The 27,914-nt window shown below is 39.2% G+C and overlaps 1 protein-coding gene across 1 annotated transcript in view; it reads left to right on the plus strand.

Annotated features, from left to right (window-relative positions):
* Window positions 1-27,312, plus strand: part of PTGIS (prostaglandin I2 synthase) — a 44,683-nt gene extending 17,371 nt beyond the window's left edge. The window contains exons 3-10 of the mRNA XM_083360371.1: window positions 1,460-1,638; window positions 4,565-4,708; window positions 8,629-8,783; window positions 12,690-12,871; window positions 20,176-20,347; window positions 22,590-22,771; window positions 25,250-25,401; window positions 26,352-27,312. Of these exons, the coding sequence (XP_083216497.1) occupies window positions 1,460-1,638; window positions 4,565-4,708; window positions 8,629-8,783; window positions 12,690-12,871; window positions 20,176-20,347; window positions 22,590-22,771; window positions 25,250-25,401; window positions 26,352-26,499 (1,314 nt within the window). The 3' untranslated portion in view covers window positions 26,500-27,312. The remainder of the gene's footprint in view (window positions 1-1,459; window positions 1,639-4,564; window positions 4,709-8,628; window positions 8,784-12,689; window positions 12,872-20,175; window positions 20,348-22,589; window positions 22,772-25,249; window positions 25,402-26,351) is intronic.
* Window positions 27,313-27,914: the final 602 nt, after the last annotated feature.

Raw genomic sequence — 27,914 nt, forward strand, 5'->3', positions numbered from 1 at the left:
ACTATCCATAGTTCAGGATAATATAAAATATTATATTATATTTATATAAAATATAAATAAATAAATAAATAAATAAATAAATAATTTGAAATTTCCATTCCTATTCTGATTAACAGATGTTCAGAATAAGTATGAAAACCTTACTTTTCAAATGGTAATTATTGGCTATTATTGATTGCAATTAATAATGGAAGGGAATGGAACACTTGAGGCTTTTGTTGAGATTCTTTAGAATATTATATTTAGTGTCAGCTACCAGTGTTCCTCACAATTTGGGAATGTATGTCTTTTAAACAGATAAAGATTCAAATAAAATAGAAGAAAGGATGAAATTGATTTTTAATAAATCGCCATCATTCCCTCTTTAATTCTAATGTATGAAACTTCTATTCATTCCTTAAACCCAGAGCAAAAACAAAATCAATTAAAACTGAGGTGGGTGATACTTCATCCTGCAGGTGTTCCTGAATAACAGCTCTCAGCATTCCTCAGCAGTTGCACAATTCATAGGAAGCAAAGTTAATCCTTGATTTAGAACAATATATGGTGCCAAAAATGTTAGTCAAATGTTTTTACTAGGACACAAAAATTGTGTACTTAGTCATATGCAAACATGTACAAATTGGCTAAATTTGGAATGTGAATTGGTTTCAGTTGATGGAATCTTTATGTCTCTCTCCCCCTCCCTCCTTCCCTCCCTCCCTCTTTTCCCCCCCTTTCTTTTCTTACTGTAGTAATCCCTACTATCCATGTTGGGGGAAGTGTCCTTCATTATTTTTTTATAAATAACTCAAAAGTGATGAACATTTTACCCCCACCAACAACCCTGTGAGGTGAGCTGAGAGGGAATGACTGATTCAGAGGCACCCAGCCAGCTTTATTGGTACCATTAAGGGACATGAGCTATTCACTCAGCTCCAAAATCTTTTGAATTATGAATCAATCATTTGTTCTGGTCCTTGTTCATATAGTGATTCTAGGGATCTTCTTTATAGGGCAATCTCCTTATTGAGATTTAAAATGTATCCTAGTATAAGCACATGTCCTCTAAGTTGTCTTCTAGGTTCATCTCCTTTTTAACATTATACATCATTTGCTGTAATATGCAAAGTCATAGGCACTGCAAAGGCCACTTGATCCTCAGGACAGTCAAGGCAGTCTGTTTACATACCTCCAGATATTGTTCTAGCTCCACTCTTCAATTCCTGGAGGTTCACAAGTTCTCCATCCTTGAAGCAGAGTCTGGTTTTCATTGAGCAAAATATTGGATTAGGAATCTATTGAAAAAATTCATGCAAAACTGTAAGTGTTCTGCTTAGTAGGAATCATTAGATTCTTAGGTACTAGAGTTGAAAGCAGGATATAATGAAATGTCTCTCTCTTTTTCAAAATTCATTGGTATCTTTTAATCGATGTACTAAATTAATTCTTCACGACTAAATGTAATTGTTTGTTTAAGGTTAAAGTTGCAGGAAAATTTGTAACTGTCTTATTGGATCCACATTCCTACGAAGTGGTGCTTTGGGAATCATGTGCCAAGCTGGACTTTGGCCAATATGCACGTATTTTAATGAAACGGATGTTTGATGTGACGCTCCCCAACTATGATTCTAACAAGGAAAAGGCCATGCTAAGACCGTAAGTGTAAATTTTATATGGGAAGTACATGTATCAAAGAAGTCATGTTATGTTCTATAGGCTATTCTGAATTCTCATTTCAGAGGATCCAGCACATGAGGTAGCATCTTCTTTTAAATACTGAAAAAAATGTGGGGTCAAGTATTTTATCTATAATGTTTGATGATCTGTTGGAATGCATAGACCAGCTTTGTCCCGCTTTGTTAATAAAACTCTGATAAGGAATTATATGCAGTAAATGATTCTTCAGTTACATTACATTCTTCCTTCCAATCAAAAGCATTATCAATCTTGAGATAGTAAGCTTAAAAAGAACATCACCTTTAAATGCTGATAATAGGGCTGGGCTGTGCTTCAGATTTTATTCAAGCAAGGTGTTTCAGAACATGCAGGAGTATGAAAACAACTCTTATTTTGGTAGAGTCCCTTGTGGTGATTGGGGTGCCATCTTGTGATGTTATCTTGAACTCACGTTGGTCTGTGACCTCCAAGGAAGTGGATAGGTGCTGAGTAGGTTTTCATTTACCACTTAGCTTTTGTATCCCTGCCAATCTTCACTGTTGTGGACAATGGGTGTAGAAGTAACCACTGGTTCCAACTCCTTCATGAGAGGAGTCCCCAGCAGTCTTGAAGGAAGCTTTGGTGTACCTCCATCTGAAGAGACCAACCCTGGATCCAGAGTTGAAGATGAAATGGATCCTCGGAGTCCTTTTCACTCTGTATTTGGTCCTAATTTCCTTGCTCTTTAACATCTAAATGAACCTTTTGGTGAGTTCATTCAATAGCTCCCAGTGAGGTAAAATCAGAAGTTGTTTGATTGTGACAAGGTAGACATTCAGTAAAGAAAGGAACAAATTAATATAAATTTGTTCCTTTAATATAAATTAAATTAATAATAAATAATAATAATAATAAATCAGATCCAGAGAGAACAAGCCTGTTTCGAAAGCTCTTTTACAAGTAATCATAAAGGAAGCCAACAGCCTATCTTTCAGTAAGGAATTTTATTAAATAGGGGCCTGCTGACTTTGAACTGCCAATAGAAAAGAGAGGGCTGGGACTAGAAAGGAATCTTGGGCTAATGAGTACATGGCAGAACTGAAATTTGGACCAGGGATTTCCTGATGAGGAAGACGCTACCAATATGGGTTTGTGTATGTGCGTTAAAAAGACATCTTGCCTCTTCTGATAATAATTTGTAAGAGTTTTTTTAGTGTGGGGCCTTTGGTGTTCTCCGAGCTTGCATGTTTTCTTGTAGATTTTTCATTACCAAACTAGGTAACATCATCATTGCTAGTAGGGGGGGGGTTGTTGCTCAAACTTCCTGCCTACTATCAAACCCCTGATGATGTCACCTAGTTTGCTAATGAAATATTTGCAAAAAAAGCAAGCAAGCTCAGAGAGCACCAAGGACCCCACCGTCTAATCCTGAGCTACAAATATTCTTTTCTATCATTTTTTTCTTATTGGAAGGATTTCAGAATTGTGGGTCACTAAGGATGTTAGATTGGAAGTCCAAGTGAATTAATGTCAGGGAGCGTGACTTTCCCATGCGTGTTCCTTGTGAAAGCTTGAGAAATTTCCTGCTGCCTGGATATGCCAAAATAACCACTGTACATGATCCCTTGGGATATTAGTGGAGCAATACAGGGAACAGCTGATACATTTTTGGTTCATTAAGCCAACATAGTATTCCCAAAACATGATGAAGACCCATTTTAGCAATGAATTTTCAGTGGCACTGCCACTCCTCATTTGACAATCTGATCTCCTTCACAGAGCAGCTGTGAGGATGAAATGAAATTCATCTAGAATGGAATGGCACTGGGAGCAACTTACGTCAAAGTTTCCCCATGATTTTGTTCCCATTCATGACATGCTGCTGTAGAAGCAACACAAAATGTCATGCAGTGTTTTGCCATTTCTACAGTTCATCCAGAACTAGTATCGGCAATTGGGCAAGTTACACATGCAGATTGGTATAAATGTAACCATGTTGTGCCATTGTGCTCATCAATTATTTTTTTCTCATTTTTGTAGTGAATCCATTTAAAAAAAACAAAGTTCAAAAAAATTGCCTTTCCTCAATATATCCATTCTTGTACTTTAATGAACACAAGGTTATCTGTAATTTATCGTTAGGATATTTATCAATCCAACTGTTCATTTTGTTTAGATCAACCGGCCCTATGCTATTCTGGAGTTATGTTGATTTTATACACAACTTTCCCAAAACATACACTTTTCATTTGCAAATTTCTGAACATTCCACACAATATGGAATTGTGCCAAAGACCTACCTTTCTTAATTAACTTTTCCAGGAAAGGATGAGGGTGCCAGCTGACTCCATTTGCTTCTGCCATCCATCCTACACTGAAGTTTGCTTATGAGGATCAGACTGTTTTTTTGGCAGATTTCTTTTACCACTGTATCTAGGACTCCTAAGTTCCTCTTCCTGAGTGTTTCCCCTGGCCTGCTTGCATGGATTTGTAACACTCCTGTTTTTGCTAGGCAGCATCATCAGTACTTACAAACTATTGTGGTTTGCAGAAAACTACTTCCAGGCTGAATGCAGCCAATGAGCTACTGGCTTGAGATCCCTGATAAAACCCCATTGCATAAATTATTTTAAACTGCAATCCTAAACATACCTGGGATTAAGTCCCGTTGAGTTATAGTGCAATCTTTGTTGCCCCAATGGAGATTGCCCAAAGGAAATCTTTCCTCATTTCTGTTTAAGGCATAAACGTTATCTTTTTTCCACCAAAGCAAGGGTTTTGTTGAATCAGACTATCAGAAACTCAGAATAACCTCTAGCTAAGTTGCCAAGTTTCTAAGGTTTATTTAAGAAACCTCAGTTCAGGGAACCCATGCAGAAAGCAGAAAGGAGTTTCACAAAGTATTCTTGTGTGTTTTGTTCTACAGCACTCTGAAGGACAGAAATCTTGACAGCCTGACTAAGGCCATGTGCCTTAACTTACAAAGCATTCTGCTTCCTGGCCCTGATTGCGCCAATAGGCAGTGGAAAGAGGAAGGTCTGTTTCAGCTCTCCTACAGCACTATGTTCAGGTGAGTGTAATGTTTCTAAGTCCTTTTTTTTAAAAAAAAACTAATAAATTAGAGGTCTTTGGTACTCTGAGCTTGGGTGTTTTCTTGCAGACGTAACTAGATAACATCAGTGCTCTAATGCAGCAGTGATGCAATTCCTAGTGCAGCACTGGTGATGTTACCTAGTTTGGGTAATAAAACGGCTGCAAGAAAACAACCAAGCTTAGAAAGCACCAAGGACCCCTCCATTTTAACCCTGAGCTATAAATATTCTCCCTTATAATATTTTTTTTATTAAGTTTCACTGTAAGATAAAAATACATAAGAACAAAAGTTAGAAAAACAGAAAAAAGAAAGAAAAGTGCAAAGAGAGAAAAAAAGATAATGATTTTTGACTTTCTTTGTGCAGTTGATTACAAAAATTAATACAAGACTGATCTTTTACATTTCAGAAGATTTCAAGCCATTTCTATAATTACAAAATAATTCTAATCATCAAAACTAAAATCAAAGTTTCAAATGTTTTTCAGATTGGAGCAGAAAGTCCAGAAGTGGTTTTCAAATAGAAACAAAGCTAGATAAATCCTTTTCTTTAATTAAAACAGTGAATTAGTATGTTTTTCCATCCTTGTATATTTATTTATTTATTTATTTTAATTCCATTTATATCCCGCCCTTCTCCGAAGACTCAGGGCGGCTTACAAGCTTAGCAGTAGCCTTCATTCTATGTATATGCCTGCTTATTAGGGCTTTCACACACACCCCAAGCGGCATTATTACAAAGTCAGCTTAATTGCCCCCAACAATCTGGGTCCTCATTTTACCTACCTGGGAAGGATGGAAGGCTGAGTCAACCTTGAGCCTGGTGGGATGCGAACCTGCACTAATTGCAGGCAGCTGGTGTTACTTAAGGAGGCATTAGCCCACTGCTCCACCAAGGCTCCTCATGTTAGATTTATGTTAGATCTATGTTAGATTTTTTGCTGCTCTCAGCACATATAATAACGAAGTTCTGAATTTTCATTAAAATTCCTTATCCATCAAACCTAAAAGGAAAAATTCTGTTTTCATTATTTATATTTATTTTAAGAATCTTCGGAATTGAAGCAGGAGCTTGATCCCAGTATGCTTTATCATAAGCTCACCAGAGATGATTTTTTAAAAAATACCCTCTTTGCATTTGCATTTCCAATATACGTTTGAAACTCCTTTACACATTTTTGACAACTTCTTAAGTGTTAAAAACTAACAAGACACATTTGTAAGTCTTAAACAAGTTTCCAAGGAGGTCTGGTTGGGTTCAGTATGAAGGGTTGACAGTGCTTCCAACAAGACCTCCAGTGAGGGATCTAAGGCCAACTTTTCGGCCTTCTTGCTCTTCTTTACTTTTCCTGTTCCTCTGTTCCACTACAGGTAATCCTCAACTTACAACAGTTATTTTACTGACCTCTTGAAGTTACAATGACCATTTTTTACACTTATAACCATTGCAGCATCTCCATGGTCACATGATAAAAATTCAGATGCTTCGCAAACTCTTTCATATTTATGACAATTACAGTGTCCGGGAGGTCATGTGATCCCTTTTGTGACCTTCAGACAAAGTCGATGGGGAAGCCAGATTCACGTAGCAACCGTTTGCTAACTTAACAACCGCAGTGATTCCCTCAACAATTGTGGCGAGAAAGAGCGTAAATGGAGTAAAATTCACTTGACATCTTGAGTTTAGCAGCAGAAATTTGGGGCTCAGTTGCGGTCATAGGTCAAGGGCCACCTGTGCTTGTTCTCCTCTCTGAGTTAAACAGTGGGGTAGTGCCAGGAGGAAAAAGAAATGTGGCACGGCTCCCACTTGCGTTGCTTGCTGCCTCAATGTCTACACACACATGGTCCAAGTATAAAAACAAAGAAACTGACAAAAGCAGAACAAGGGTAGGGAGTTCCAATGTGCTCATTTGGCTCTCCTGGTATCTGGAATCAGTTCTGCATCTTTTCATTAAACAAAAAAATGGAAACCAAGTTCTCTTTCTTATATTTCTTAATCTTTCAATGATCTCCTCTCGCACAATGGAGCTACCAAGCTGCAGAGTGTTGATAAAAGGGCTTATTGAATTGCTGCACGCGAATGAACTTTATGTAACATGCACAGGGAATGTTGTCATGAAAAAGCAACATTCAAATACCAGCTGAACATTTTAGGCCTCTAGGGGACCAAAGAGCTACCATGAGCACGTTTCAGAATGTAGGATTCAGTTTCCATACACAATCTTGTCCCAAACTGACTGTAGATTTAATAGTTAACTGCTAAGACCTGTACCCAATTACAGCTTTTAAAATGAGAAAAAATTACTCTTGAGACCTATTTCTCTGTAATTTAAATCTATTGTTCTTGTCCTCTTTTTTGAACAATTCTGCCTGGCATCATTTCAGATACTTGAAAATTACTATCATGTCTTCCTGAAGACAGCTAAATAGATACAACATCATTCAAAATTTCTGGGTTCCTTATCATAATGCTTGTTTTCCTATGGACATGCTTGGCACATTAACATAGGTAGTTTTTGTTGTTTTAATGTTTTATGTTTTAACTGATGCTTATAAAAATAATTTTATATGTCTTTTAATTTTTCATTGGGTGCCGCCCAGAGTTGGCTGAAGATGGGTGACTATATAAATGTTTAAATTAAATAAAGTAAATGCTCCAGTTTGTCAATGCCCTTCCTAAAATATAGTGCCCAGCAGTAGACACAACATTCTATATGTGATTTGATCACTGCTGAATAGAGAGGTATGATACGTTCTCTTGATCCTGGAGTTATATTTCTGTTAAAACAGAACTAAGATTTCATTTCCCCCCCTCGTTTTTTTTTGTATCACCACATTGTTGGGTCATAATCAGCTTGTGACACACTAGGATACCCAGAACTCTTTTGCAAGTACTGCTGACAATACTAGAGACCATACTATCGTATACTGTTTCCTATCTAAATGAAAATTTCTGTTATTTGTTTTGAAATTTATCTTTCTGCTTGCTCGCTATTATTCTAGCTCATTTGGATCATCCAGAACCCTGACACTTCCCCTAAGGACTTTGCTATCCATATTTCTGGAAATATCTGTAGATATTTGACATTTTGCAAAGTTGATATTTTCTAAGTCTTGATCAAGTCTTTTTTAAATGTGCTGAACGATCCAGGGCCAAGACTGGAGATGTGTTGTGTGCCTCTTGACGTACTGATGTAGAATCATTGACATACATTCTTAGGGTACAATTGTTCAACCATGCTGAGTCTCCTGCTATTTGGAGTCTCTTAGCCACTAAGAACAGCTTTCAAAGAAATAAATGCTGACAAGTAAACTCAGCGCTGCTTCTTTTGCAAGAGGAAGTGCTTTCTTTAATGCAAGGTTCAGAAACAAACCCAGCCCAAGATTTCAGTTTTAACATTTTTCATTAAGTAAGCCAAATAATACTTGGGTAAGGGCTTTAGGACAGAAACCCTACTACGTCTATGGTTAGAAACCCTAACTCTAGTTCAGCAGTCGCCAACCTTTTTGGGAGACCAGGCACAGGTTTTGTGCAAGATAATTTTTCCACGGACCGGGGAGCGGAGGTAAGGAGTGCCCCACCTACATCCTGTGCATGCACAGTTTTGCATGCCTGCCACTCACCTCCAGCTGTGTGGCCCAGTCCTGACAGGCCACAGACCACTACCGGTCCGCGGCCCAGGGATTGGGTACCCCTGCTGTAGCTTCAAGGAACTGTACTCAGATTGAGAGAGAAGAAAGTGAGACTGTCACTTAGTTGATAGGGAGACTCGTTATATTTTCAATAGAGGAGGTTGTTTAGCATTGTGTTGTAATCCCAACACTATGATATTTATATTATATGATATAATGGTATTTTTAAATAACTGTTTTAATCCCTTCCCTTCCTAACTCTTCAGAGCTGGATTCCTGACATTGTATGGAAATGAAAGCAACAATTACGAAGATGTTAATAGTCAAGATAAAGATCGAACTCATTCAATGGAAGTTTATAATGCATATTATAAATTAGACCGATTTTTGATGAAAGCTGCCCGGTCAACTTTAAGTGCAGGTGGGTGTCATTGGTAAAGAAATATCACTTTTAAAACACCAATGCTTTGAAACCTAGACTAAAGTGAATTTAGTAATGACCTACAAAGCCCTTCATGGCATGGGTCCGGAATACCTTGGGGAGCACCTGCAGCCGGCGTCAACTTCCCTCCGCCCAGTACGCTCCCACAGAGAGGGCCTCCTCAGGGTGCCACCGGTCAAAGAATGCCGACTGGTGGCCCCCAGGGGGAGGGCGTTCTCTGTGGGTGCACTGGATTTATGGAACCATCTTCCGGTCAAGCTCCGGATGGCGCCCGATCTCCGCTCCTTCCGGCGCGATCTTAAAACCCATCTCTTTAAACAAGCTGGCCTGGCCTGATGGGACGGGGCGGGATTTTTATAAATGAACTTCAATTTTTAATCTGTATTAATTTATTATGGGCATTGTTTAATCACGTTTTAACAGTTTTTAATTTTTGTATTTAGTTTTTATGTATTGCCCTGTTCACCGCCCTGAGTCCTCCGGGAGAAGGGCGGTATATAAATTAAATAAATAAATAAATAAATAAATAAATTTACTGCTTATAATTGAAACCAGAACTACATTACATATTTGAAATGTGTTTGCACTTCTTATTTAAATGTAACTATAATTTAATTAAATGCAATCTTTAGTTTTTAGAGTAATATGTGTATAAAAATATTAATAGCTAATTATGAGCAAATAATAATAATGATGATGATGATGATAATGATGATGATGTTGGAAGGGACCTTGGAGGTCATCTAGTCCAACCCCCTGCTCAGGCAGGAAACCCTATACCATTTCAGAGAAATGGCTGTCTAATCTCTTAAAGACTTCCAGTGTTGGAGCAGGTTGTTCCACTGATTAATTGTTCTAACTGTTTCTCCTTAGTTCTAGGTTGCTTCTCTCTTTGGTTAGTTTCCATTAATAATTAGATTAATAATTAGAGAAATGGAAACCAGGAGACAGTGAGTTCTAGTCCCACCTTAGGCATAAAAGCCATTTGGTAACCAAGGGCAAATCATTCTCTCTCAACGCAACTCACCTCATAAGGTTGAGTTATTCATAAAAATAATAACGGTAGGATAAAAAAGTCTTTTTAAAAAATAGAACAATAATGTACCAACAGATTGACAGATTATTCATAGTTCACTTCAGAAGATGTATCTGAAACATATGTTATATAGAAACATTTCTAGTGATCTGTATCTGTAGTGAATTTAAGTGATGTGATCATTCTGAGAGCTATTTCAAATGATAAAGGGGATTTTTGGTACAGATTATTGATTTTTCAGTTGGATATATCTGCCTTTGGAGGAACATGGTGTCAATCCATTACCCATCTCCAAAAAGTTCAGTTGGGATACATTGTGAGAAAGGTAGGTAGGTAGAGGGAAAGAGAAAGAGAAAGAGAGAGAGGATAGACAGACAGATAGATAGAGGTCTATGTTTGAATACATGTTTACATTTATATAATACCTAATATTCTAATAGATATAGCTGCTGCTTCTCTATTAAAGAGATTTTCCCAGGAACAAAACAAGCAAAAAATCAGTATAAAACCACTGAGTAAATGTGATTCATTAATAATATAAATGCAACCACATAAAGAGGTGATGTAGCAATGTTCTTATTATTGTTGGTGTTGCTTTTTCTTCCTGAAAGACTGTTAAACAACTATTGTTCAAATGCTACTATCAACCTATTAGAAAGAGGGAATTTACAAGAGGAAATTTACAAACAGTAGATGGCACCATTGTGTAAGTTTTTAGATCCACTACAGGCAGTTCAAATGGATAGGTCCATCCAGCTTTCCTCATTTTGCAGGATGAGATAATAGCATAATTTTATAACGATTCTGTCAGCGTTTTCTGTCCAAACTTACAAAATAAGCAGAAGTCTTTTCCTTGCCAGTGTTTAAATTGGCTAAAAGTGTTTCAAAGAAAAGAAAGAAAACCACACCGCTAAGTAGAACCTTATACTTTTCAAATCCTGGCGTACCCTTTCATTCCTCAACCTGAACTTTCTTCTATCATTGCTTTGTGATCAAATAAGTATCTTAAAATGATTGCTGTCATTGACTGCTGCAGAAATTACTCAAATGCCGAACCTAATGTATTATGGCTTGCCATTTCCCCTGTATGGTGATCATTTGAAGGTCCTCTGACCTGCAGAGCTCTGAATCTGAACCCACAGTTGGCTAAGACCTACCTGCAATTTGTTTCACCCTTAAGACTGAAAAATATACCTAATGAGAACTAAAACACGAAACAGAATAACAGGATTGGAAGGACGTCGGGGTGTCTTCTAGTCTAGTTTTCTAGTACATATACCTTCTTCGATAACAGAGTGCATACGTTTTGAAAAGCTGAGATTGACCATCCTGAGGCTGGTATCCCTGAGGCTGCACTCCTATCTCTAATTTCTGAGAAGTTGAAATTACTTCTGAGTAGATATGCCTCAGTGAGAGCCAGATTGATGCAGTGGATGAAGCATCAGGCTAGAATCTAGAACCATGGTGGCATGCAGAGCCCTCTCTGTGGGCAGGCGCACCATCGCCCCAGTCCTAGGCCTTCGGCTGGGTTTTATAAAACCTTTTCGCTTTAGGCCTCTGCCGCTGTGTGGAAGAAAAAAAAGGTTCAATCAATCAATCAATTTCAACTTCTTGCGGGGAAAAAAAAAAGATCTTGCAAAGTTGGAATTGATTGATTGAACTTTTTAGTCCCAACCAGTCTGCCGTTACCACCGCAGCCATGCCCACCAATAGGCCACACCCACCCACTTGCCCACACCCCCGCCATCCGAAGATACATAAGTGGGTTTTGGGTTGCAGTTTGGGCACTCGGTCTCTAAAAGGTTTGCCATCACTGATCTAGAAGATGGAAAATTCTAGTCCTGCCTTAGGCAAAAAACAAACCACAAAACCATCAGGAAGCAAGCAATGGCAACTCACTTCCGAAATCTTGCCATGCAAACTGCGAGGACTTGCCATAGACTGTATTATTAAGGGGAGGTAGATTATCTACAGCCAAACCATGCGTAAATTGTCTATTGACATTAATCAATTATTGCAGCACCTTCTCAAACACATAAACATCCAGCACAAATAATTACAATTATAAATAGTTATAAAATAAATAAAAATAAGCACACATTTAATAATTGTGCTTCCCACAACAACTTACCTGGGGAGTAGAGCTTGTAGAGAGTGAAGAAATAAACTTGTGTATGCACCAGTTCTGTTAATGAATGTCTGTAAGAGACTGTAGATGCCACCATACCTCCTATCAGTGGTCCCAGGTTGATAAGCAACACTAATCACATGCAGCTTGCTTGCTTGCCCTTCCATCTCTCCCTTTTCTCTCTTTCTTCCTCTGACTTCTTGACCCCTGACCTAATCCATAGAATAGTCTTTCTCAGCCTAATACTTACTAGATGTAATGTAATTAAGGCATACGAGACCCAAAAATAAGTACTTCCTGAGCGAACCTAGCTAAAAACTCAGACATAATGTTTGGCTTTGAGGATCGAATTCTTGCTCATCCATGAAATTCACCTGGTAGCATGATGGAAAGCAACTTTCATTTCTTTATTATCCCTCTTCAGTAAGAGTGCCAAAGGCCCTTGCCAGAAGAAAGGGAGGGAAGGAGGGAGGGAGGGAAGGAAGGAAGGAAGGAAGGAAGGAAGGAAGGAAGGAAGGAAGGAAGGAAGGAAGGAAGGAAGGAGGAAGGAAGTAATTATAAATTTATTTTCATAAAACATGTAATAAAATTTGAGAGCATATCTACTTTACAGAGTTGTAAACAAGATAAAATAAGATAGGCCTTCTGATTTATTGGAGGAAGGCCTCCAATAGTAACTACCTATCGTCCATATTTATATCTTTGGTGCTTCTCTGTACAGTGGAAAAGTTGAAGTTTTGCAACGTCAGGAAGGATCTCTGGAATTTTTTTTCTATGGAAAGACTGGACAGCAGAGTGAACCAAAGTGTTTGGTTGAACAGCTATAAGGAACACTTGGTAGACCTTGGTGTGAATGAAGATATGCAGACTAGAGCCATGGTGCTGCAACTCTGGAGCACTCAGGTAAAAATGCAATTTTACTTTCTGTATTTCATTCTCTTTATGGTTTCTCAATCTCAAGTTCCTGTTCTGTACCAGCCTGCTACCGGCCCTGCAGAAAAGGCAGGGACAACCCCTTTACAAACGGCAAGAGGCTGGAATTAAGCCTGCCAAATTTATTAAGATAAAACAGAGCAAAACAAGACACCAACCATGAAACAGGAGCTATGAAACAGGAACTAATCAAGCGGTTGCCTTCAGCAAACCAGCCCTCCCACGCATTCCCCTTTTATACAGTTCAGGGCGTGGCTTCTCTCTGCCTCCTTCCGAGGTGCCCCATTGCCTTCCTCTGTTTACTCCTGATTGACTGCCTCCTGCGTCGGGCGTCCTTGAACAGGGCCAGCCGTGGGTCATCTTCATCCACGCTGTCAGGCTCACACAGCTGGGTCTCCGTCGTGACCAGGTGGGAGGGGCCTAGCTGAGGGCTTTTATCAGCAAGATCTTCAACCCCCTCAGCAAGGTCTTCAACACCCCCCTCCTCTGAGTCTTCCGACCCAACTGCCGAACCCACAGGCTGACCCTGAATCACAACAGTTCCATCCTCTTACACAAACTATTTATATGCAAAGGGTAGAGTTGGAAATATATTGAAAATATAAATGTTGTATGTTAATATCAGTCTTGCATTATGGACCACTTGTTTCTTATTGACACTAATGGCACTAATAATCTCTGGAGTTTCTCAATCATCCACTGATGGTTGTCTCAGAGGAGCTTTTTCAAAAGGCAACTGGACTTTTCTTGGGGTTTTTTTCCTTGAAAACTTTTCGTTCCTCATCTAAGAATATTCTTCAAACTGGATGAGAAGTGAAACATTTTCAAGGGGGGAAAACCCCCCCCAAAAAGTCCCAGTTGCCTTTTGAAAAAAGAACCTTTTGGGCAGGAAATAATGTACTCTTATCTCTGCCAGCTGGAGATCTTTAGTGGGGTTTTGGAAGGGATGAAGGAGTGGGCAAAGGAGAAAATGGGATGAGGTCTCTGTATATCTGAAAAAAAGTGCCTGAGCAAGAAGCTTGATGGTCTTGAGGGGCAAAATGGTTCCTCATTTATTGGTGATCATTGATGACAGGTACCCTGATATTATTTTTTTTTAAAAAAATGACCTCCATGTGTATACTACTCCAAATACTATTAATGTTTGTATAGTGTCAATCTTCGATTGGGAGAAGCAATACTATGCCTGCCAACATCTCCCAATAGTGGACTTTGTGTTTACATCTTCCTTTGATGTGTTCAAGATATGGTTGGGAAAGGGATCCCTGTGTGGAAAATCTATCCGTCTGCCTGTAGATTGTTGGAATTGGATTTACATGATTGAAAGTATGACCACTAAAAAAAAAATATATTGATTTTTTTTCTTGACCCTTTTGGAATTACCTTCCTTTGACTGCCACACGGTACATAAGTAAACTCAAAAAATATGTGAGTTTCTATAGCAATAATTGCATTATTATTTTTTTTGTTTCCGTGTTTCAAACAGTCAGCTCACTCCTATTTTCTACCTTCAGTTTTAGAAAAGTTGAACACAGCAGACTGTAATGAGAGATGCTCCATTCAGGGTTTTTCAAACCCGGCAATTTTAAGATGTGTGGACTTCAAGTCCTAGACTTCTCTAGCTAGCAAACACATCTTAAATTTGCCAAGTTTGAAAAACACTGCGGTAACTTATGTGAAACAGGTTGGGCAAGCTGTTGTTTAACCCATATGTCATCTTGAAAAGAGGCCGGCATGCTACAGATGGCAAAGCGGAAGCAAAGCAGAGTTAGATCAGATCTAACTCTCTGAACAGGGGGTAGAGTTGAAGGAGAGGCTGCAGTGTAGAGACAGGATGCGTACAGTGAATTGGATGTGCAGGAAATTGGTTTATTTCCCCAGTAGGAGGAAAGATTGAAAATAAAATGGTTGTCATAATGATAATAGTATTATAATGATTATGGAAAGTAGATTAGCGTGGAGTACTGTTACATATAAAACCTCCCAGTTGCAGTTCTTTATGACGCTCGTGCAGTGGTGGGATTCAGCCAGTTTGCACCACTTCGGCAGAAACGGTAGCTAATTTTTTTTTTGTTGCCCAGGCCCAGAATGGACTTCCGGAAGCGGCATCCACACAGAGAACTGGTTGTTCACATATTTGAATCCCATCACTGAAATGGATCAGTACCCTGACGTTTTATGAAAGATCTGTTTCTTTTTCTTTAGCTCATGTTTTTAAAATGCAGGTCTGTTCTCCCTCCCCTCCCCCACCATTCCCAGCAATACCATCCTGCCATCTTCTCTTGTGTCTATATGGCAGAGTATATGTAGGAACAGAGAGCCAGTTTGGTGTAATGGTTTTTGGCACTAGCCTAGAAACAGGGAGACCATGAATTTTTGTCTGTCTTTACAAACAAAGCCAACTCGGTGACCTTGGGCTAGTCGCTTTCTTTTAGCCCTAGGAAGGAGGCAATGACAAACCAATTCCAAAATCTTGCCAAGAAAACTGCAGGCACTAGTTCATGCAGTCACCAGGAGTCAACAATAACTTAAAGGCACAAAGGGAAAAAATTAGGTAGAGAATGTTTTTAAAAATTATTTTGCTTACATTTTTCTAAATTAATTTTAGGGTTATTCAGCTGAAAAGTGAGAGATGGGGATTGCTGGAGGTGCATTGGTAAAAACATAAGTTTATTATGACTAATATTGTTAATACTGAATTTATTTAAGACGCCTAAACCACTTTTTGTAGTGTTGCCCCTGAGTTGTCCTTCAAAGGTCCAGTGACCTAGGCCTGTCTTCTAGAGCAGACATGTCAAACACAAGGCCCGGGGACCAGATCCGGCCCGCAAAGTGGTTTCATGCGGCCCACAAAGCTACCCTGGAAACAGTGAAGGAACGTCCCCCACTGCCTTGGCCCTGGCCCAGAGACCCTCCTTCTGCCAGAGACCCCCAGATCTGTCCCACTCCTGCCCAGGCCCCCATAGGCACCCTTGATGTGAACGATGTAGAGCTGGCCATGCCCACCCAGTAGGCCATACACACTCTAGCCACGCCCACCCAGTAGGCCCCGCCCACCCTGGCCATACCCACCCGGCCCCTTGATGGCAACTGCAATGCTGCTGCGGCCCTCAATGAAATTGAGTTTGACACCCCTGTTCTAGAGCATATGGCCAAAATACTTTGAGCAAAAGGGAGCCAGGAATGTAGTATTGGATTCCAAGACATCCAGCTAATGAAGTCACAGTTATCAGTTATCAAAAATGAGAAAATTGTATTTCTTCCACATTTGGAGAGGCACAGATTCTCCAATCTTCATCTAGGGCAGGGGTGTCAAACTGCCAGCCTACGGGCCGGATGCATCATAGCAAAACTGCACCCACCCCATTGCTGGCAATGGCAAAAAAAGTCACGATACGTCATGACACATCTCATGATGTTGCAAGTTTGACACCCCTGATCTAGGGAGATCCCTAACTCACTGATTTCTGGCATTCAGGAACACCTTTGTGGAACAAACTAAATCAAGAGATAGAGCACAAACATTGCATGCACAGATCAGCTCTATACTTTTGTGTTCCGCACAGGATGGGGAAAAGCTACTGCAGAGTGTATAGATGTACTAACCTAAAAGTACAAGCAGCAAGATTTAAGGTATTTGTTACGTCCAGACTATTACTAATTGTTTCCCCAAGGGTCCCTTTGTTTCTCAGCATTTAATTGGAAGCACTACTCTAAAACATTAGATTTCCTGTCCCTCTCATATAATTAAAAAAAGGTAAAGGTTCCCCTGCACATGCGTGCTAGTCGTTTCCGACTCTAGGGGCCGGTGCTCATCTCCATTTCAAAGCCGAAGAGCCAGCGCTTGTCCGAGGACATCTCCGTGGTCATGTGGCCGGCATGACTAGACACCAAAGGCGCACGGAACGCTGTTACCTTCCCACCGGAGCGGTCCCTATTTTTCTACTTGCATTTTTACGTGCTTTCGAACTGCTAGGTTGGCAGAAGCTGGGACGAGTAACAGGCGCTCACTCTGTTACGCGGCACTCGGGATTCGACCTACCAAACTGCCGACCTTCTGATCGACAAGCTCAGCGTCCTAACCCACTGAGCCACCGCGTCCCTTTCTCATATAATTATCCAGACTTTTGTTAGCAAAAAAAAAGACTTTTGTTAGCAAATCTGCTCCCAAAAACACTCCATGCTTTGGTTCTTATACACAGAAAAGAGATAATAAGAATTTTTAGACTGCAGTTTTCAAGGCAGCAAGAGAGACTCCCCCCCCCCACACACAACATAAATAAATCCATTTGGTCACCATGTTTAATAATTAAAAGCCTGGATGCGCTTTGATTCTCTCGCCTCCACCCCCAGTTTAATGCCTGCACTTTAATTAAAAGAGCAGTCATCCTTCTAAAAAACCCATGCAAAAGCAAAGTCTTGCATTTCCCCCTTTCAAAATCAGCATGTATTATTTATTCTTTGCACTTCTCTCTATTGGATTTAATGTACTCTTGATGTACTTGCTATCAACCATAGTGCTCTATTGCATTTCGCTTAATCATCTCAATTTTAATAAGCAAGCAGAGAACAATAGGAAGTGCTGGGTCTTCCTGTTTTTCTTAGATTCTGAAATAAGAGCATTCTCATGAGATGCAGCGGTGGGAAAGGACTCCAGTCTTTGCTTGTTTATTAAGTTTTTATGCTCCCCACTTTCCCTACAAGGTGGCCCATAACATAAAAACAAATTAAAAAATAAACAAAAAGCATGTAACAATACCAATAACAAAATGGCTAACCCAAGCAATGAAACAAACATGTAATAATAATAATGTTGGAAGGGACCTTGGAGGCCATCTAGTCCAACCCCCTGCTCAGGCAGGAAACCCTATACACCATTTCAGACAAATGGCTGTCCAGTCTCTTCTTAAAAACTTCCAGTGTTGGAGCTTTCACAGCTTCTGGAGGCCGTCATAGAGGGACTCTAACCATCTTCCTGCTGGTCTCATTTTCATCTGAACTGAGAAAAGATCTTATGTACAAGACCAATATTATAAAAAAGACCTCTAAATAGAACATATATTTAGCCCTCACACAGATCACCTTTACAATGCCATTGAATGCCTAGGAGACAGAAATAAATGGATAAGTTTGAAAAGTAATACAAATTAAAAACTGGACAATCAAGTACTTTGGTCTCTGCTATTTTACCCTCATTCTTTAGGGAAAAAATGGCAAGATACAGATTTTGAAAATACCAAGTACATGAAAATCAAATGCAGCTCCTTGGAGTAATGACTGTGACAGTAGAGACATCTTCATGAAATCTGCAGGTTTTAATAGCCAGACAGTTTTTTAATGGGAGAGGCATACTTAACTTCTGCCTTTGGCATGGTGACAGACTTTGCAAGAAGTTCCTTTTTATTTTTACTTTTGTTCTTAATTGTGGCCACTAGAAGTATCTCAGGACCACATGAAATATGTTAGTATCCAAAATTAACTGTCATATTAATCTTTTAAGTTACCAGGGGAAATATAAGTAGTCTCAGTATTGAAGAACAGTAGGAATACAGTTCCTGGGGGAAATGAACATTATATAACCTGAGGATGCATGAGGCTGACACCATGAGGTGTCACAATGCAAAATTCTCAGAAAAAGCACTTCTATTATTATTACAGTTTCCAGGCCATATATCTGTACATTTTTTTCCTCAGTGCTAGGAATATAAATAATTTCAAAACTAACCCAAGGGAAAAAAACAAAGACCACTAGCTCTGTCATTGATTTAACTAGTGAATACTCTGCAGGCATTCCAGGTTATTATATTCAGATTTCCCCAGCATTTCTCCTCCTAGTAAATACCAACCTTTGCAGTCCTCATCCTGGATAGTATAGTGCTGTTCTAATGAGTTTAATTTTCTTGAGAAATAAGCACAGGTCTGTGTTTTTGCTGCAACTTATAGCTAAAATGTCTTTCTGCAAAATCAGAAGTACTAGTGTCCACTACAAATGGCCAAGTAGGGTCAGGGTGTTGAGGATGAGCTGAGTAGAAAAAGACCTCTTTTAACTTCTTGAAAGGTGTCTGGACTAGAATATTTAATCTAAACACTGTAAGACCAGTAAGTTAAAATTTGGGGTTATAGTGCAGTGATAATTTGGGAAGCCCTTCAATTTTGGTATGTCTCTTAGCTCTCCTTCAAATCATGAGGAGTACTAGGATTCCTGAGAAGGGAGAGGTTACACGGGCACAATCCGATCCAATGTCTCAGTCATCCCCATATTGGAAGTGGCAACCAAGGTTTCAGATGGTTCACCCTCCCTGTGGTAGGTCATGACAATGGAGAATCCCAAGAAATCATAATATGATCCAACTACAACAAAGGCGGTAGCACAGGCTCCTGCCATTTCAGATCACATTGCCACTGCTCTGATAGGAACACCAAATCTAGAATGTGACCATTGTCCTGAGTCAGGCTCTGGATTGCCTGGGATAGGCCCAAGTCTTTCCATGGAAGTCATGAACTTCAAAGCCATACAGACACCATTCTCAGAGAGGGGAGATTAACTTTAGAGCCATAAGCCTGGGGACCTCCACCTGAAAATGGAGTCAAGGCAGGGAAGTTGCTATGCAGCATGGAGGTTGATATAACAGCAACAATCCCAACTGATCCCTAGAACCCAACTTAATGAACTGAGTCTTACAACTGGGGACTTACGGGGCACAGCCCTGAAGTCAGAAGAGATTCCCTGGTAACGATTGTCACAAATCAACCCCTATCCCAGAGTCTTGGTTGATGCTACATCAAAAACCCAGCTGGGCAAATTTCAGTACAGGCAACCCACGCTTCAGGACCCAACCAGGTCTTGGTAATACATGTCTGGTTTGCCATCTCATCCATATTTAAATTATTACAGATTGATCTGGCATTCAGTAGCAGCAACTAAAGACCAGGTTGAGTATATGGTTATATTAGTATATTAGGTACTATGAGATTCCTCAGTTTTCTAAAGCACCCAATTAGTTCCAGGCATAGAATCATTAACACTGCAGAAGGCTTAGGTTATTTCTCAGCTTTTCCAGGCAGTCCTTCTAAGGCCACCCTGTTCATTTACCAAACTGCGAATGTGGACCTTTCTTATTGAAGGTGAAACAGACCCTTTTGATTTTAACTGAAAGGATATTTAAATTGGATCAGGTTTTGCTGCTTTGTGATAACGTTCTATTTATGTTCTCTGGCATTTAAAAAAAACAAACAAACAGTCTGATTCCTTTGTTGTTTCTTTTCATTTTTAGAGTAATGCTGGTCCAGCAGTTTTTTGGCTTCTCCTGTTTCTTTTAAAACACCCTCCAGCCATGGCAGCAGTTCAAGCTGAAATGGAAAAACTATTTAGAAACAGACGATTAACAACCAGGCCAATTTGTGAGATAATCAATCAAGACGTTTTGGATAGCACACCCATTTTCGGTTAGTAACGTGTCATTCATCTAGCCCTGAGCAATTTAATTCCATAAGTGTCAGTTAAATATTTACCACTGTCATCACTGGATCTGGGAAAGATTCTTACACTATCCTGTCTGTCTCTTTGATTTTCTTTACTTAAAGCACAGCGAATATCAGATTTTCCCTTTAGCTGTCTCCATGTTATATCCAGTCTTTTTATCTTGGTAAACATGTGGATGTAATCACCCTAGACTGAGGAAGACAAGAGTATGTGCCTGGGTTCAGGGTCTTTCAGATTCAGAATTGGCAAAGTTTGAGAGAAAATCCTCCCCAAAATCAAGTAAAATCTCCCTTCCAAAATGACTTTGAAATGAGAACTGTCTTGGGTGGGGAAAGCACCTCTGCACAGGATATAATGAAATTATTTATGGATTCCATTATTGTAGATGTACTTTATATTATAGTTGGGGACTAACTTTCCATTTGGTTCACAGTCAAGTTAACCAGTCCAATAGCTGTCTTTGTTTCCCTTGCTGTATAAACCAGGCACCCCAACATTTTTTTCCGTAGCCAACATTTAACCTTTGTTTTTGTTTTTTTAAAAAGAGTATTCTCTTATCCTGTTTATGGCTGTTCCTGCACCCTTAATAGAGGCTGTTAACCATAAATTAGGTATTAGTCCAGGTGTAGAGAACCCATTCGAGGGTTAAATTGAGCTAATCTACAATAAGACAGAGTTGCAGATGTTGATAAAAGAGAACTATCTTAACTATAATCTGGTCTATTGAGGATTGGGCTGCATGGTAAATTGGGTCTTATGCATGTGACCATATGGTGTCATAAACCTAATCAGCTGCCAATGTTTTGCAGTGTCAAAACCCAATCAGAGTAAAAAGCTGTATCTCCTGCTCTCAGGTTAAATTTAAATCGTTCAGAGCCTTGGTGGAGCAGTGGGCTAATGCCTCCTTAAGTAACACCAGCTGCCTGCAATTAGTGCAGGTTCGCATCCCACCAGGCTCAAGGTTGACTCAGCCTTCCATCCTTCCGAGGTAGGTAAAATGAGGACCCAGATTGTTGGGGGCAATTAAGCTGACTTTGTAATAATGCCGCTTGGGGGGTGTGTGAAAGCCCTAATAAGCAGGCATATACATAGAATGAAGGCTACTGCTAAGCTTGTAAGCCGCCCTGAGTCTTCGGAGAAGGGCGGGATATAAATGGAATTAAAATAAAAAATAAATAAATGTTCCATCTAACGTTCAAGGTCTTTTGCTACCACTGTGCCTCTTTCTCACATTTTATGTCATCCCTAGTCTGAGATTTGCAAAAAGCACTTTCAAAATGTAGTAAGTGAACTTCTGAAAAGGACATAGTGACCTTTCAGTAGAGGACTTTTTAGATATAATTGTAATTTCAAATCGTGACATTTAACTCTCATATTCCTATAATTTCTTTGCCCCAGTCTCTTCTCCTTTAAGAAAATGCTGATGATCTGTATTCAGAACTGCTACTAAAACCAGCAGTAAAGCATTTTAATTCTAACCTTCCTCCTAAAGATCAGCATATGCCTCACAAAAACCCTTTATAAATACAAAAAGAAATCACCAGTAATCCTGTTAAAATCAAAGGCTAAAATAAGTTCCATGTTATTAGCATCTTAATATTAGTCTCAACCATAGGTATATAGAAAAAAGTGTTACCTCTCATGCAAACACATATCATCACATCGCATGAGGAAGGTATGATGGTAAAAGAAATTGCAGCATTTTCTTTGCCCTCTGCTGGTTCACTTTGTATAGAAAGTTATTTTTTTTTCTTACGTTCATTCCCTCCCTACTGCAGTATCAGAAATATTACATTGCTTCCAGACCTGTGATCCGATTACACTCTCAGTGTACGTATAAGAAATGTATAAAACAAACAACAACAACCCTGTGAGGTAGGTTGTCAGAGAGAATGAGCTCTCCAAAGCCACCCAGCCAGTTTTCATGCCTAAGGCAGGACTAGTTGACAGTAAGAAGCAGCAATCGCAGAATTATATTCTGGCTTGTTTCCTTAGAACCCCAAAGTTAGGATAAGAGTTCTTATTATACTTCCTTTATTGCTGGTCCTGTTTCTAAAGGATTTGGCAAGATGAGAGTTCGAGTGGCAATTGCGATTGTAAATTGAGCTATCATCTTCCCTGCACACTGATGCCATGACAGCCCACCTTTGCTCTTGTGCTATTTTGGGTGCCATAATTTTCCCTGTGGGTTTTCTGTTTGCACAGACAGTGCTTTGAATGAAACCCTGCGCTTGACAGCAGCTCCTTTTATCAGCCGAGAGGTCCTTCAAGACATGGCTCTGAGGCTGGCAGCTGGCAGAGAGTATCACCTCAGGAAAGGAGATAGGCTTTGCCTCTTTCCATTCATAAGCCCTCAGATGGACCCTGAAATCTACGAGGAGCCAGAGGTAAAACAGGGCTACTCTGAATCCTGCTTTCCATGACAACTTTGTTCCGACGTTTGTTGATGCTGTGTGTCTTAGCTAACTGTACTGAGCGAAGAAGTGTGATTATTTAGTGCACGGCGTTCTTAGACTTGTCAAAACTATAGGCAATGACATAATGGCAAACCACCTGAGGGAACAGCTATATGTAGATGTTGCGTAAGTTAGGTAAGGAAGCTAGAAAGCTGAGATCCCAGGAAGAGATCTGGAAGGCTTATTTTATACCTATCAGTGGGCAGATTTTCTCCCTTCATTTGCGGTGGAGCCTTAAAGATCCTGAATTGGACAACTCACAGCAGCCAGGTAGACGTGGATGGGTGGCCGCAGCTGGGTGGGTGTGGCTTGGTCAGCACGGCTAAGTGGGTGTGGATGGGTGCACCCACCCAGTCAGGCCCACCTATCCCCACCGTCCCAACCATGCCATACTGGCTGCTGTGAGTCGTCTCAGACCAGGGGTAGGCAACCGTGGCTCTTTTATGACTCGTGGACGACAACTCCCAGAATTCCTGAGCCAGCATGGTTGCCTACCCCTGTCCTAGACCCTTAAGGATCTATTCTTGGAAGAATGTCTGGAAATGTCACTCCTAAAGACTTCTAACAATACAGCTGCATTTAAACAATTCAGTGCAAACGTAGTCTTCAGGTTATGACCACAATTGGGACAGGAATTTCAGTTGCTGAGCAATGTGGTTGTTAAGTGAATCATCACATGACCCAACCCAATTTTATAACCATTTTAACCATGGTCTTTAAACAAATCATTACGGTAGCTCTCAGTGCATCGCATAGCACTTACCGTAAGTACATGATGCAATTGTTAAGCAAACCCAGGTTACCCAATTGACCTTGCTTGTGGCTGCAGGATGTGACCACCACAAGATGCAACTAACATAAATGTGAGCCAATTGCCAAGTGGCCAAATTGCAATCATGTGATCAGTGGGGATGATGCAATAGTAACTTCAGGGATGGCTTATAAGTCACTTTTTCCAAGGACATCTTCATGATCATATGTCAAAGACTAACTGTAAAATTGTCAAAAAAATTAGTTTTATATTTCGAGTGGGGGGGGGGAACCAGCCCACCAATGCGTCAATCTTGGGTTCTCTCTCTGCACTGAACATGTGAACTGATTGCATCAAGAAAGAAATGCAGACCTTCTGTGGGTAACATTAGACTTACGATGGTTCTTTCGTATCAGCTCAAAAATATATATATATTTTCTCATAAGACTGGCTCTGAAGAGTTTTCCCAGGAACAAAAATAGTTTGGATCCATATTTATGATACAAAAATATAATGATATAATAATAGTAAGAATGTAAAAACCTATCCTGGAGTTCCTGTTTGGCTGTTGCTGTGGCAACCTATTGCACTTCTTTAAAAATATATCAGGATCTTCCCCGCTTCAGTATTCCTGACTTGCTTCTCTTTTACTTCACCTTGCTATTTATTTCTTTGTTAACAGACAGTCACACTGGAACTGCTTCCTTTTATGAAAAGTTTCCCAGGAACAATTATGAGAAAACCATATTAATATTATAACCCAAGTCCCAATAAACAGTAAATTCTGTGCTTTTTCACCCCGAGCTTGGGAAAAAAGAATATAAATATAAAATCTCTGATTACTATCATACTTGAAGTAAGGTTAAGATCACAATACAAGAATTCCCACACATATTCTACTAGACACCTACACAAAGGTGATCTGTGGGAGGAAAACCCTCTTATCTATTTTCCCTTCTTCAGCATAGAGGAGAAAGGTTTGCCTTTTTCTTGAAGGCAAAGTAATATGTAGCTATTCATTTAGGGAATTGCTATTCCTTTTACCAGTATAACAAATTATTTTCATAATGTTCAGCAAGGCTTTATGACCAAATTTACTTCGGAGTGGGGCAGTATCCAGAGTGAAGATTATTTTTAAGTAATTGCAATCTTCTGTTTTTGTTAGAATAAAAGTGTAAGGATCCAGTATATTGAAGATTTATTTCCTTCCCTATGTGAATGGAGCTCTCATTCTTTTTACTGGAGTTGTGGAGGATAAAAATAATAACGGCAGTATGAAAAAAACCCAACTAAAATAAAATTTAAAAATCTAAAATAATACCGTATGGACTTTATCTTGTGTAACTGCTTTCATTTCTTTTGCCGTGTTTTGCAACAGTAAATATTTTTGATTGTTTCAAGATCTCATTATAGTTAACGTATAGTCTTTCAGGGGATTGAAGTTAATTAGGGTTAATTTGCACCAATTTTAATGGGTCTGCTTTAACATTAAATTCGGATCCAGCTCCATCATTTGTCACATAGCTATTTCCTATTTATTCTAGTTTAAACTTCTGGATGGAATTTTATATAGCTAAATATCCTAAGTCGGATGTTTCTTTTTTTAAATATTGGTTGGTTCAAATGAAAAGGAGCATTTATCTGAACTTGTTTTTCAGAAGTTCATATATGATCGGTTTCTCAATTCAGATGGCACAGAAAAAAAAGACTTCTATAAAGGAGGAAAAAGGCTCAAGTATTACAATATGCCATGGGGAGCAGGAGTAAATGCCTGCATTGGGAAGTTCTTTGCAGTTAATAGCATCAAACTGTAAGTGAATGCGTAACACTGATAAAATACCCATCTCTAAGCATAGTGTCGATTAAAGGAAGCGAGGGTTGGCTTGTAGCAGAAGCTAAAGCTCTCCAAGGCAAAACAAAGTGAACAGAAACACTCATCTGATTTGGTTTCACGGTCTGAACAGGAGTTGAATCCTTTTTTACAACTCTTGATGAAGACTTCATCTGTTACTCAGATAATACTCCATCTGAGATGATGTCATCTATTAGTCCCAGAATCGCTGTTCATACCCACCCAGTAACTTTTCATGAAATGGGTATGTAAATAAAATTTACATCTTGTGATCCATCAAGACTGAAAGGGGACAAGGTGAATTATCAACCGCAAGTTCTGTTTGATAATACATATCGGCTGTTACTTTGCAACACAAAGCAGGCAGCAAATGGAAGTTTGCTTATATACCCAAGACTATATTACTGTTCATTGTTAATTTATAATAGCTTGCATTCAGTTTGGTAGTTGGTCTGTTCTTCAATTTTCCCTTAGCAAAATTTCAAGAATTCATTTACTCATCCATTTAAAGTTTACGCTGATTGCCTACAAATATCTCAGCCGTTGTGTCTATTTTTCTGGGTCTGAAGCATCTGTGAGCCTTAGTTTGTAAAAAAATAAGTTCCTCTGGGCCTTATGCTTGGTAAATTTGTTAAGAATTACATCTGTGAGCTTTAGCGTCTCTTAGAAATAAAGCCACACATTATTCTGAGTAAAGCTACATAGGATCACAGTTACTTTTAATAGGATAAAGACTCACGGTGCAAATTCACATGCTGTACAGCCTACTTTTACAATTGTAATTTTTGTTTATCCCCTCTGTTTTGTTCAGACTGGATATTCCTACTTCTTTGATAGTAAAGCACAAAAAATGCAAAGTCGACATCATTGGCTAAACTGATTTTGTTTTTGCTTTCTCCTATTTACAGATGTGTTTTCCACCTCTTAAACTGTTTTGATTTGGAACTGATAGATTCTGCTAAGAAGATTCCAAGCTTTGACAAGGAAAGATACGGTTTTGGAATGCTGCAGCCAGAAACGGATGTCAGAATTCGATACAAATTGAAAGCCCAGTAAAGCGATGGCCCATTTCTTCGCTCATTCTGTCTAGTGCATAATCCACAAACAAACAATGATTGTTAGTTGCTATTGGAATTGATTTTGGGGTCCTATTACTAAAAGGATGGCAAATGTCTAATCCTAGACCATATTCTGCTTTCCAATTTCCTGAAACTGTTCTCCCCTTGTGAAGGTGGCTTCACTTTTTCTACCTCATTCTCAGAACATTTCAAGAAGAAATTCATTGTAATATAAGCTATTGAGGGTAAGGCGGTTACTTTTTCAGTTTGACCTCTCTCCATCACTCTGTAGCCTCTCAGGCTTACAATGACTTTTCATCTGAAAAAAGTGCCCTTGTGAAAAGCAAGGGGGGGGATGGGTAGACTGTAGGAGGAATACTTCACAATGTAGTACAAGATAACAATATTTCAGTTCTCGTTGGGTACAATTATAACGGAATTAATGCAAAAACACCACACTCCTTTTATATGGATTTTAACTGAGATTCTTTTGTGTAGTAAAAAAAAAGCACTTTATTTTTTTATCAGTTTAAATTCAGAAAATTATTTTGGCCCAGAGCTTCTTTGGTCTTTCTCAAGTATGATCCTCCAGATATTCTGGCTGGGAATTCTGAGAGTTGTAATTTAATGCACCTTTAAAGCATCAATTTAGAGAAGCCTGATTTATGTTTAGCTATGAAAATGCATTTTATGCTGTTCTGCAAGTTGCTAATATTCAAAGGTTTTTGCAAACTAGTTATTCTGGACATATATGTTGATGCAAGTAGGCAATTTCAAATAGTACATGTGTGCATAAAGCATTTAAGTTGGCCTTTTGTGACACATTAGGAAGCCAACTAAGTTCTGAGTTCATGAACAGTGAATAATAAATATGAATAAAAATAATTTGTCGGATTGAAAAGTAACTGTAAACTATTCAACTTACTGTTCCATCCTTAGATTCTTCAAGAATTTTTTTTTAAAAAAAACATCCAAAACCCTCTCATAATATAGAAAGAAGCAGATAGTAATTGACTACATCAAGAGCAGTGTATGTGTGTGTTTCATTCATGTTTATGTGTATGAGAAACACACATACATTCTCTGGCTGCAGGGGAATCAATGATGTCAAAATGGCAGACATAATAGCCATGTGCACTCCAGACAAATAAAGAGGGCAGGGGTTCTATCGTGTGGTTGCATCTCCCATTTTGATAAAGTTTATCTCCACAGCAGACACAGCTACATTGCCCTATTATTGTTAATTTGTGGCTATCCAGGATTCCTCACTGTTCGCCATGCTAGCTTGCTACTTAAGAACTGTATTCCAAAAACATCTGCAGGGCTACAGCTTCCCTACCCCAAAGCAATATTGCAAACATAACTACATCATCACAAAGTCACCTACTGAAATCAGTGTATTTTTGAGTTAAT

The sequence above is a fragment of the Vipera ursinii genome (genome assembly GCF_947247035.1).
Source record: "Vipera ursinii genome assembly, chromosome: 3".
In the NCBI taxonomy this organism is placed as follows: Eukaryota; Metazoa; Chordata; class Lepidosauria; order Squamata; family Viperidae; genus Vipera; species Vipera ursinii.